Source organism: Channa argus, chromosome 10, assembly GCF_033026475.1.
Source record: "Channa argus isolate prfri chromosome 10, Channa argus male v1.0, whole genome shotgun sequence".
Classification (NCBI taxonomy): Eukaryota; Metazoa; Chordata; class Actinopteri; order Anabantiformes; family Channidae; genus Channa; species Channa argus.
In genome coordinates, this window is record NC_090206.1 from 5,916,627 (window position 1) to 5,930,237 (window position 13,611).

At 38.7% G+C, this 13,611-nt stretch overlaps 1 protein-coding gene across 4 annotated transcripts in view; it reads left to right on the forward strand.

Annotated features, from left to right (window-relative positions):
- Positions 1-13,611, forward strand: part of il1rapl2 (interleukin 1 receptor accessory protein-like 2) — a 373,161-nt gene that overhangs the window by 49,762 nt on the left and 309,788 nt on the right. For 3 of the 4 annotated variants that reach the window (XR_010915419.1, XM_067518983.1, XM_067518984.1), the window contains exon 2: positions 10,038-10,137. Coding sequence is in view for 3 of the 4 variants with exons in the window: in XM_067518983.1 (XP_067375084.1) it covers positions 10,059-10,137 (79 nt within the window). In the remaining variant the exon portion in view is untranslated. Of the gene's footprint in view, positions 1-10,037; positions 10,138-13,611 lie in introns of those variants that run through there. The other variant, XM_067518985.1, reaches the window with a different exon arrangement.

Here is a 13,611-nt window from a genome sequence, read left to right on the forward strand (position 1 = left end):
CTGCTGAGTTATAACTAACCAGTTTGCCATGCACACAGGACACAGATGTTGCTGTACGCATTCTGTGAGAGCCTGGTGCTGCTTGTGCAAGATTTAATCAAGGTACTCGCATTAAAAGACGCGTGCATAATTGCACAGGGCTTGATGAGTGTGCACCACATAGCTCAAATTAGGGACCGCAGATGGAACGGTCATACCTTTCATGCCTCGTCCTGCTGCATTTGGATTGATGCAGCAATTTCATCAACTAAAAAGTATCCTAAAACCATTTGTGAGTGACAGATGGTGGTCAAAATCTGTGTCTGCGATAAGCCGGCGTAGTACGTGCTTCATGTCTACCTGCACATAACATCAGGAGATGGAAACAGGATTGGATTTGTTCGTGTGTGTATAGTGTGTTTGTAGTTTATCTCTAAATATGTGTCAATTATATATTCATGATGCCCTTGATTAAAGTAAGCAGAAATACTTCCGTTAGTTTTCATAATGTTAACACACTCACAATACGACATTTACATTGATACAGCAATACTATATCTATTATTTCATAATCACATATGCTATTTAGCTTGCGTGTAAACGGCAGATTATTTCAGTCCTGACCCTAATATTTAGAGGAAGCTTTTAGATCACCTTGACCGGCTTAACTTAGTGCCGGTGTTGAGAACTGACAGGTTTGGTCAGGTGTCAACACCAAATCTGGACCCGTGAGAGGGAAACAGCCAGTACTTTTCAAACCACCTTATTTCTCCTATGCAGGTTACAAACAGCCTGTTGATGACTCGGCATCTATGCGAATACCATAGACAATATAGAAGCTCGAATTAGTGCAGAGCTTTCACTTCCTGAGTGGAGGCTAGTTAAAATTTTTCCGCCATACGACATTTCCCAAATGGATTACAAACTTAATATCACAATGAGTCCTCACAAATATTGAACATTACACAGGAGCAGATGTCTTTAGTGGCACAGGTTGCATAACTGACGCTGTGCTGTGCTTATTGACAAATAGGTGAATTGTACTGACATTTTTAATATTTTCCACAGCTACAGAAGTTTTTCACAAATTCCCATGATACTTTGTTTCGGTGCCCGTATTGGGCGTGTTGCTGACTGCACTGCAGTGCACTTGTTGTACAATCTGCTGAGTGATTTGGCCTCTGTTTCTAGCTTTCGACTGTATTTCCAGCGGCATGAGAGTTGTCACTCAGTAGACTTTTTGCACGAACTCGTCATGGCTATTGTTTCTGACTAAGTGCTGGGGGATATGCAGAAAGTTTATCATGACGGCAAACATAACAGACTGGACTCCTACCCTGTCTACTGGTGTCAATCAGATGACCCATGTCATTTAACTTCTGACATGTTTACTGACAGATTTACCAGATTTTGTCTACTCTCATTTGTGTCATCAACTGGTCAGATTGTATTATCGTGGTATGTTGATCCCGCACAGTGTGCACCTGCCATCCCTAACCACCTCTCCCCCTCTTGGTTTCCATGAGAACATATTCAAACACTGATTACACTGCATCTAAAAACAAAATCATGTTTGCAGTTTACTTTTTTTTTTAACAGTGGTTACTGTTCTATCTAAGAAATATCTAGAATAAACTCGGTCACTTTTTAAAAAAATAGGATTATAGTCTGTGGAGTCCTTGTTTAGTTACCACATACAGTTCATGTCGTTGCTTGTGTTCATTTGAGCTGCAGCAATTGATGTCTGATATCAAAATATCAACCTGACTATATAGTTCTTGCTCAACTGCGCAATTCCAGTTCTGAAGTTAAAAGAGTAAAGAATCCATTGTTTTGCTCAAGGACACTTCAGTGAGATTGATTACTTATACTGAGACTTGAATACAGGTCTATCTAGGTGAAAGACATTTTCAGTTACCACAGGGCCGACAGGTTCACCAGAGGATGTGAAAAACAGAAAGTCAAGTTGAATTATTTCTGATTATTTGTTGTAGAAATGTCTTGTATCCTAAACATGTAATTCAGTAGTTCAAGTTACTGAGAGAATTATGGAAGTTTTCATATGCACTATTATATGATGCACAGCATGTGCTACTTAAACGGTACATCGATTTAAACCCAATTAAATTACATGGCACCAGATTCCAACCGATCACATTTCCTCTGGCAAAAGTTCCAAGGACGAGTATCAAATCTTTCATAAAGTTGACGAGGTGGCGTATGCTTCCATATCAAACACAGACTGTCTCTCATACCCAAACAGCATGACTCATGGAGTTTGGGAAAGACGGATAGTGTGACAGAAATGTGCTGGAGGCTGTCTTTAATATTGGATGTGGGACTGAAGTGGCCTAATGGCTTAACACTGGTCTGGTTTGACAAGAATAGCTTGCTATCTGTACGTGTGTGTTTTAAGTGTGTGTGAGGGGTACGTGATGTGTATCCTCAGTAAGTGTGTGTTTGTAAATATAATTCGAGCAGTTATTAAAATCTGTACATTGTTTACAGTGATTACTTGCCCCTTTAATCTTTCGTACAAATTGTGACGACAGAATTTGAGGCATTTACCAAACATGAACAAATTCTTGAAATATCCTAAGAAAATACCAAAAATGCTGTGATGATAAAAGACAAATCAACAGTGCACAACGTACTGTGCGATGATTCTGCTTATCTTGTTTCTGCACAAAATGTCCACATCACAAACTCTTCAACAGACACAGGATACAGGCCTCAGTGGACCCCACTTTGATAAGATTATGTCTTGACTGATGGAAGGCCCCAGCCTCACACATTTACACACATATAAAAAGCATATTTTTTCTGCATAGCCCAACTTCTTTGAGTGCATGTAATGTGTGACACTTTGCATTACACACACTGTGACCTAGCTTAGATCTCCCTGTGCTCTGGTGTTGGGATATTATTATCATAGACAGGCAGACAGAAAAGCAAAGGGACAGAGGATGAAAGATATGGGATTGTATTGCTCTAATAATGTTGGTTCTGTCCTGCTGTCTCTCGCTCACACTTTGTGAGTCCATGCTTGTCGCCAAAGCCAACATCCACTTTCTTTCCTTTCTTTCTTTCTTTTTGTCTCGGTGTATGGTACAGACTACCTATGTATGGTATAATTGTACCATATCATTAGATACCTTCACCTCTGCACACACAGAACACACACACACACACACACTTTGATTTCCATGCATGCATTCATGGTGAATCAAACATCAAACACGTTGCTGCTGCTGCTGCTGCCGTCATGTTAGCAAGTGTGTCTGTGTTCACGTGTGGCAAAGCAGAGAGTGAGGGAGACTGACCTTTGTTTGCATGTGATGGATGTGAGGCAGTGCAGAGGGGGCGACAGAGCAGACAAGATAAAGAGAGCTCAGTGTTGGGTGATGAGGGGGCCTATGTGAGAATAAGAGTGTTAGAGGGAAACGGCAGCCTCTGTGAGCAAGCTTGTGTGAAAGACGAATAGTGTAACGTGAGAGAAGAGAGAGAGGAAGAACTGTCTGTGGGAACATTAAAAGGAGTTGTGGTATTCTTAAGCTGTAGCAAGGTGGTGGGTTACTTATTAAGGTTTATAAAATCATTACAACTCCTATTTTTGCAGTTTCTTGTTTATGATTGTCTTTTCTCTAATGTTTTAAAAATGCTGCCTTGAATCAATGACTTCTATGTCTCCTTTTCATGCTTAGATGAACTTACACACCTTCACATTGTTTGTTGCTAACACCGACACTCACAGCAAAAGCACAGCACAGCATACTGCAACTAAAACTAGCATCCCAGATACATTTCGGTATTATTTTTGAACATGTCATTTGTTTGGGCAGCATGGTTGTGGAGTGGATAGTGCTGCCACCTCACGGCTAGAAAGTCCTGAGTTTGAATCCCCTCTTGTTTCCTCCCACGGTCCAAAGACATATATGTTAAGTTAATTGGTGACTCTAGGTGTGAATGTGAGTGGGAATGGTTGTCTTTCTTAGTATGTCTCTGTGCTGACATAGACTGGTGACCTGTCCAGTGTGAACCCCACCTCTGGCCCTATGACAACCAGAATATAGGCTCCACCCAAGGCAAGATTTAGAAAACATTCCTATGTATTGATTTTTCTCTTTTAAACCAGCATTTTTCATTAACATTAGGGGGGTGGCAGTGGCTCAGTTGGTAGAGTGGCCGCCTACAGAGCATAGGGTCGGAGGATAGTGCCCTCTGTTCCCGACCGCATGTCGAAATGTCCCTGGGCAAAACACTGAACCCCCAACAGTGCATCCCCATCCCCATCCCCAGGCGTGCAGTGCCAGCCCCAAGCCCAGTATAAACTGGGAAGGGTTGTGTCAAGAAGGGCATCTGGGGTAAAAACTGTGCGGGTTAGACATTTTCTGTGGTAAGTGTTCAAGTCATATTGCTTATAATCCAAACTAGCTCAGTTTATTAAAATCAGTGCTAGTGTCATCTAGACCTGACAATATGGCCACATACACGTAATTAGTCATGTGATGTCCGGACACTTCTACATAAGTTATACTTATCTTTCTTGGTCCCATTCTCTATCTCTTGCCTTCCCAAGATTTGAACAAATTTTGGGACAAAACAAAAGGTATGCACGTAAAGACCACAGCCGTCCCAGGTAAACTGCACAGATTACAAAATGCCACATGCCTTTTTATTTTTCAAATGATTTTCAAACATCAAATGAAGAAGTAGGAAGAAATAGGATACTACCTGGGGAAATTGAAACGCAGTAGGAACCATTGCAGGATTCGGAAAAACTAATAATTAACAAATACACAAATGAGTCCAACTCACTAACAGAAAGACAGGAAATCTCACATGTTGGCGCCAAGGGTCACCATAAGGGTCACCTATTTAACAATGAATAATGTGTGATGTCAACTTCACGTAGGTTAAATATTTATTACATGTATCTAGCCTACCATGTAGCGTGTTCTAATAAAAGGTAGGCTGGGTTATCACCTCTTTAAAACTCTAGCTCCTAAAATCTCTCCATTTAATACAGCCCATCCAATCAAGTAACACTCCCACACACTCACACAAATACACAGCCTCTGCCAGTTGCCTTAGGCTTATCTGTGTTTCAGACTAAAAGGTTCAGAAAGTGTATCAAAAAGCCCTCATAGCCTCTTCTTTCTCTGTAATGCTACAGGGCCTTTGTGAGTTAGTCTGCGTTGTAAAAGTCTGCTCTTTTATACTACTCTTTTGTTTAATACATCCTATGCCCTACTTTTTCATTTTAGTATTTCATTACATCTTCCCCTGGGACATTATTTGACAACATTAAATACTTCTCACGCAGAATTATCCTTACAAAATAAAACGTGCATTCTGAAGGTGGAATTAACAACCAAATGTTGCAGTTGTAGTTAGATCTTTGGCTCAGCAAACTTCCTTTTTGTGTCTGTTGTGTGGTGGACCCTGACCTTATAGACGAGGCAGGGAAAAAAAAGCATGTTCTTACAAATATCCTGTGACTATTTGTAGGTGTTTATCTGTAAAAGAAAAAAAAAAAGGTCTCAATGCTAAAATCCCTTGGTGTTTTCTGTCTCTTTATGCTTTGACTTTTCCAACAGAAGCCCATAAACACTTCCCACAGATGACTGACTCACAGTGTTCTCAAGAGTGAAAAACACTGCTTGACGGAGAGTTTACTATCCTTACCTTGAGATAACAGCTCAATTTAGAATTTTTCTGCAATGGTATAACATGACCCGAAACAACCCATTTTACTCCTCAGAGGACTGAAGACTGACTGACTGTAGTCTGAGAGGCCAGGAGGAGCCAAAACAAAACAAAAAAAAGTCCTGTATCTGCAAGTTCTGTTGAGTCTGGTTTACCCCGTGTGCTTTTCAGAGAGTCCAGGACCGGTCTAAATTGTTTTTCAGCGAAATGACCTGCGCACACACTCAAACAAGCCTTTTAAAGCCATTCGAATATATTATACTATATATATAGTAGTAATAAGTGTTTGTGGTGTAAAATACCAAATACACAACTTTTTTTCAATCTCCAATTAGAAAGAAAGAGTAATAAACAATTAAGGAGGAGTAAAAGTCTATTTCTTGCAGGAATTGCTTTTTTGATTAAAACTAATACAAAATTTTACCTGGACAAAAATACAGTATGAAAAAATTTCTACTTGCGCTTAAGGTTCAACATTTATTTGTAATCATAAGCCAAGGACCGACCACCAGGGCCTGACTCTTCTTTTTTATTAGCAAATAACTGCTTACTAGCACCACTTTTATTTTCTCTTTTAGATTAGTTGTCTCACACCACTTTGTATTGTAGATGGTCTTGATGGCAAGCAAATATAAATGCACCTTGGATTTCACCGCCGTCGTTTAAATACACAAGGATCTACCGTCAAAGCTCATTAATTAATTTGAGCGTTTGCCATTTCTGCTCAGATGGACAGAAAATAAACAGCATTCAAAAATGTGATATTGTCATTGTTAATCCACAAATTTCTTGGCAGTAACTCACAGCTAACCCAGTTAGAAAGTGTAATGCCTTTAATTCTTATCCTTTTTCATTCAAACACTTATCTACATATTTGCTTCATCCTAACAAGGATATAATTTATTTGTTATAATTCTAGCTCTGACTCTTGACCATGTTCATTTTGACTTTGAATGTCTATAGAGGTTTACTGCTTGTTTTACCGTAAAGCTCACAAAATTATTCATGAAAAACAATGATAGGAAAATGCAGCTGGTTAAAGGTGGCAATATGATTTATGGGGAGTCAAGGCTTCTTTAAGGAGCAGAAGTTACTGGGATTTGAAAGGTTATTTGGTGAGTACTACTAATGTGGAAATATAATAACCAGGTGTTACTGCATTGTATTAGCAAGTTTCATGCTGTAAATGAGATTTGTGAGACTTCACCTATAAGCCAATGCTGCCAAAAGCAGTTACATAAAAGTATTTTTGTCTTTCATTCACGATTTCTGCAGCCAAGTTGGTTCCAAAGATGAAGTAGAATAAGCTCAATTAAGCAAACTATAGGTTTTATGCTGCATTAATGTGTACAGCCTGAACCAACATGGAGTAAGAAAATCTCCACATAGGGAAATAATATTTATTTCTCTTATTACAGTTAAATATAACCCGTACCTCTTTTGAAACATACAGTTCATAGTTTTTGCCTTAATAAGAAAAAAACAATCAGAAATGAGCTTTCTGGGCCTGCAGAGGCTTGTGCCTGTGTATTTTGATTGACAGCAGCTGATGCTAAACTCCACCAGTGAAACCAGTGACAAAGGAAGGAAACGGCTAACGTTAGTTTACAAAGTGTGTTACTGCATCTACTGAAAAATGCATAAAAAAAAAAAAAACAACAACAAAAAACAACTCTAGAATTTAGGACGACGGAACTTACAGGTCAAAAAATCCTAAACTAAGTTCTAGGTTTTAGCACTTGTTCATATGCTTCTCTGTTCTGCCAATTCCATTTAACAAGTCTGTTGTTAAATAAATGTTCTAAAGTCACCAGAAAACACTTTCATTTACTTTGGAATTTTAAATGATTAACATTCGAAAGCTTTGCTTCCAGCAAAGAAACAGTTTTTGACCAGCAGACAGCAAAAGTTATTAACTTTTCAACCACAGGTGTAATCAATAATTAACATACTGGTTACGTACTGTATATAATATAAGTCAAACTGTTTCCTGGGAGACGAGCTTGTTGTGTTTTTTGTGTGTGTGTGTGTGTGTGTGTGTGTGATTTGTGGCTTTGACTTTCACTTAGCCAACTTGAAATAAATTCAAACTGGACCTCCAATGCTGTACTGAGCCCTTCCATTTGGTATACAAATTTTACAGGTATTATATTTTTTTTAAAAATGTCCATGCCTTTGAATTCAAAATCAGCCGAAAATGTTGAAACCTGGTCTACTTTTAACTACAAGGAGGCTGCCTTGAAAGCCAGCAAAGAGGGGTAATTTCCAACTCATAGTAGCAACAGCACGCAGCATTGTTTATAATATTTTAGTTCCTTTGGCTTTGTTCTCCGCATTGATTTGCTCCCAGTTTTAGATCCCCATCCCCCATCATTACCCATGTTGAAAGGCAAATAACTGCGACTCGTATACTAACACCATCCAAGGCTCCGTCGTCAGCTATCCCACTGTTCATGTGAATGAAATGTGATTTCAATCAGCTCTCAAGCTGGAGTTTGAGTTCCCTTTCATTGTCATATTTATGAAAAATATAATCAAATGACTGCTGGCATGGCTAATCTTTTTTCAATCTTTTCCCTTTTTACTGTTTGCATCTGTGTGTGTGTGTGTGTGTGTGTGTGTGTGTGTGTGTATACACATCGGTTTGTACAAAGAAGGCATGCAAAAACCTGGTTGTGCTGTATTAATGTGATTTCACAAGACTTGCTCAAAGTCTGTGTGTATACTCACAGCTTCTGCTGTCTTCGTATTTATGGCCCACGGTCAAATGGAATTTCGTTTCAGTTTTCTGATTGTAATCACTTGAAAACATAGATGTTATGAAAACCCCGCCAGGGTTTCAGGTCAATATAAATATATTTTCAGCTATTTCTGCTTGTTGCTGTAGTTGTAATAAAGCTTTTGTTATAAATTTTAACAGCATACTGCCCTCCACCCAATAATACCATTTGTGTTTACCCTTTTTTTTCCTTTTTAGTAGCTTGTTATTCTAACACCAATGCTAATTACTGTCAAGTCCAAAAATAAAAGAAAATAATAACTTTTTTTTAATATAGCAGACAAAAGCCCAGACTTACTCTTTGATGTCTTTTCAAACAGACAATGACATGAAACTTGATGAACCGGCATTAGAATAATAGCAATGCATTGTATCTAGATCAACTTCTTTATATGGCCCTAATGTTAATGTGGGTTGGGGGTTTACATTTTCTAAAAAAAATGTTTAAACAGCATATTCTTAAGTGGAGAACTTTTAAAATACCTTTTCCTAATATAAGTGGCCCCATTTTGTTTATACGGTATATAAGCCAGAGGTCACTTACTGTACTCACTAATGGTGTATGTCATGATCATTACTCCTAGGTCTCACACACTCACACACACACAAACACACAGACACACACCATAAGGGCAACAAAAGCAGGCAATACAATCATGTCAGCCAAACATCACAACAGGCTACTGTTGTAAAAATAAGTTTCAGTACTAATTTTTTTGCATTATCAATACACTGGTACCAGCTGCATGTTCTCCGTCTCTTTTCACACAGCCCTGTTTTCGCCTGCTTATTGATAGTGCTGTCTGCTTAATAGTTGCTAACTTAGAAACCTCCTTCTTAGGGGTCAAAAAAGTAGTGGAGGGCGATGCACTATGGCCACAGATATGTGTATGCAGAAGGAGGTGGGCTCTTGTAGACTGTGCTGATTTGGAGAGTTGGTTTTGCACATTGTCAGAAAATAATGCTATGTGTATGTGAAATGCATTTCCCCATATGGCCGGTGGGGTGATATCAAACAACCTCAGTGTTGCTTTTTCTTTTTTTTGCCATGATGTCAACAGTAACCTCTTCCAGCGTGGTTAGGGCTTCTGTTTGTGATGTGCAAAAGCTGAGGTTCACAAGGAACAAATTCTGTTTTCAGTCACGAATGTTAGGCCCGACTGCTTTGTGACTAACCTTTAACCTTTCAGATACACACAAAGCAGAAAGAAAGTGTGTAAACAATGAAACGGATGGTGTTTGCCTGTCTATGGCTTTTCCTACACATAGTTAACAGCTAATTTATCTAAGGCCTGTCAGCAACCTCAAAGAACTGATTGAGCTGTCCATGTGTCTGAATGACCACTGATCCCCATTTGAAGATAGATTTACTCAAGATGCCTGAGGAATATCAGATATTTTCAGTTTGGTGGAAAATATCTGGACTAGATAATTGTTACTATAATTGAGGGTAAATATCTGTTTCTGTTTGTTTCAGTTTGTTCATTGTACTTGTTGTGTTGTGTGTTTGTTATTAATAATGCTATTGTTTTACATTATCTCAAAACCTTGTTGTCACTGTTTTTATAAGGTTCCATTGGAGATCAGAGAAATGAAGACCCTCTTCTTCCTTCTCCTACTCGCCTCAGGAGCCTGTGATGATGTCAAGTACATCTCCAAGAGGAACTCAGGTAGGATGAGCCGCCTTGCTGCACTTAAAGCCATGTCATTTTACAGAAAATGAGCCTCTCTCTGTGAAAGTTCCCAGGCTTTGTGCTTTTTGTCTAAACTATCTTCTTTGCTCGTGTCCTTTTCGATGCATTGATTTCTCTTTAGTTGATGCACTTGGATACGTGCACCTGCGTTGCTCTAGCCATTTCTTTTTCACAATCTTCAACTCTGCCTTTCTCAGAAAACAATCCTCTCTAAACACTCTCTCAGAGCCCAGATAGCTGCCTTTCTGTTCTTTTTTTGCCTCTCATTTTTCTGCTGAGGGTGTGTAATAGCACAGCCTGTTGGGCTGCTGCTGAGACTGTTGCTGCTGTTGTGCTCGTTTTGTATCAGCTGCCGGCTGATGACAAATTGGCTCATGGTCTTTTATTTCTCATCGATTTGTTGTGCCTCGCTGATCAGCCTGCGTTTGATTGGGCTACTACTGTTTAGCCTGTGGTCTCAGTAATGCATTATATGATATGCAAGTTTAAATAGCTGCGCCCTAAAGGTGAGCTATGAATTTTCTACTTATATTGATGGTACTACAGTTTATTTGCGTATTTGTGTTTGAATAGCATTAGTCAGAATATACATGTTGTTTTATCTACAGTTTTAAATTTAGAGCTTCTGTGATTATAAAATAGCATTTGTAATGTCATTGTTGTGCACTGCTGCCAAGTGCTAAAAGTGATATAAACAGAAAATTACTTACCGACTTTAAGCTAATCTCATTATAAAAATCCAGTTAGAATTGATTCCCCTGTAATTTAATCCTGTCTCGCTTTTTTGCTTGCTTATAAGCAAGTGAGAGTGTAGATTCTGGTGGTTTAATTGAAGAAATTTGAGGGCAGACATAACAGTCCCTGTCTAACTTTACATGATTTTTTTTTTTTTTTTTTTTACCGCCACAAAGTTTTAGTGGCAGGGCTCAGTTAAAAAAACGATGTCATACACTCAGCACCAGTCAGTAGTGATTAAACATGGAACGTTGATTCTGGGAAAAACAAGACAGTTAACAGTCACAACAACTTTTGCAGGAATTAAAACATAAGGGTTTTATTCCCAGTGTTTTTTTTTTTTTTACCTAAGCAAAAGTACTTTAAAAGTACTGTACTTTGTTAAAGTTCTGTAAAAGTAAAAGTCCTGCTTTGAAAATGTATCTTAAAACATAAAAGTATTAAAAGGAAGAGTACTCAGTGCAGAAAAATGTCCCACTGTTATACTATCATTTATTATATCACTGGATTAGTATCACTTATGCATTATAGTAAATAAAGATTCTACTGTTGTAATTGAGGTTGAGCTCTTTCAATGATTATTTTTGTTATGGATTATGAATTTCAGCAAAAGGCATTATGGATGTGCTGGTTACTTTGTACATTAATCTATTGTCTGTAGATTTGTTAAATGCCATTAAAGGTACACCAAATGATTCCCCCCAAAAATCTGAAATATCTAACAGCTCAGCATGGAAGGGTTGTGTGCTCGAAGATGTGCATACATGTTTGAGGTTTTTCCTCCTATGGGGTTTTGGGATAACCAATTAATTCCACACTGTTAGTTTTAGCTTTTGGGGGGTGTTGATTGTCCTCCCTCTGCTCTCTCCTGTACTGCATGTGTGCACATGGTGTCAGTTTGGTTGCATTTTTGTAGAATACCAGTAAGTAACAAATGTTCAAGGTGACATATTCACATATTTTTATACCATGGTAAACCATTAAAGCAGTATACTACTGCGACTATTATCTTTCAGATGTGACAAAATCCACCCATATGTGTTTGAACAACCATTGGAGTCTCCAGAAAGTTACTGTTCCCAGCAAAGAAGCAGAATAACACATGCATACGTATTTAACATAGAATGCTCTCTTTGTGAAAGCTGTATCAATCTTCTTGTCTAACGCTCAGATTGAGAGTTTTTGTTTGCTGTGTGTGTGTGTGTGAGAACTCCCTGAGTGTGCTTCAGTCTATGCTCTCTGGTTGTATAGTGTCATTCTGTGTGTGAGAGAGGTGTGCGCAAAGCAATTATCTCCGATTGTGTAAACATGTGTAACATGTTTACATAACAATTAACAATTAAATATGAAATAATGTTTCCCAGAAGAAGCCAAATTGCAGACATATCAGGACCCACTGGCGATCATTTAACATACTGGTAGTTGTAAAACATGTTATGTAAAACGCATATATTAAGAATCTTGCTTGTAGGGAATTCTTGTCCTGTCTTAACCTTCTTTGAAAGAAAGTCAAAGGTCAGGGTCATTTGTAGATCAACAGCGCTGCAGCTGGCAGGGATTCGTTGTAGTGCAGAACAGTTAAGCAAATGCTTGCCAAAATATCTTCCAGGCCATGCACATAAAGTTGTCTTTCACTGCACTGATATGGAATAGAAAAATGATTCGATTTTAATTTAGCAAAATAGACAAAAAGTGACAAGTAATGATAACACAACACTTAATTTTGTTGACTTTGTTGTTTTGAGAGTAAATCCATTCTTGTATATCCGTGCGTGTGGGCTTTAGAGTGTTCACTCAACTCTTTGCTCAGTCTTTTTCTCCTTTCGAACCCTTTTCTTTGTGTGTGTCTGTCATACTCAGCATGCTGAATGTGTGGGTGAGCTGGTGGGAGTTTTTGTTTGCTGTTTGCAGTGTATGCATACCTGCAAGTGTGAATGGTCTGTTACATGCCATATTGAACAGTGACTGTGTGTGTGTGTGTGTGTGTGTGAACTCCCTGAGTGTGCTTCAGTGTATGCTCTCTGGTTGTACAGTTTCATTCTGTGTGTGAGAGAGAGGTGTGCGCAAAGCAATTATGTGATCAGAGCAGAGCCAAGCGGACATTCATGTGGGCGACCGCTATCGTCGGCCAAAGATAGACTGTTAGATCTTTTCTTTCTCTCACTGATTATGTGTGGAACTGGACACCATATGGATAGGAACTATCATTTCATCGTGTCATTCTCCCCGCTGTGCTTTGATGCAGCTCCCACTGCATGCAGCAAAAGAGGGCAGCTTGTGATGAGAAGCAGCAGAGAACATGGTTATAGAGGGGAGCAAATTATTTTTTTAACTAATCAAATCACAAATAACAAATAAATGTGATCACTATGTAAAGTGCTACAATACGATTCAATGTGCTACTATGCACTGCCACACCTGTATGAAACTTTAACACAGAGGTCAGAGGTCGGACACTGTATCCAAAAAACCTGAAGCTGGTTGGGCTTAGAGGATTTTTTTTTCCTTTTGACATTGCATCAACAGCCAAGTTTATGAGAGTTTAATGGGCATCTTTCCCGACACAGGCATGTTGACAATCACCCAGCTTGGCAGCTCAGAGACAAAGTCTGTATCATTATGATGAATGTATGTTGTTACTTGTAGTAAACAAGCTACAGCATGAAATATACATATAGCAAGTTGTACAATATGAACCAATGCGTGCTGCAAGTA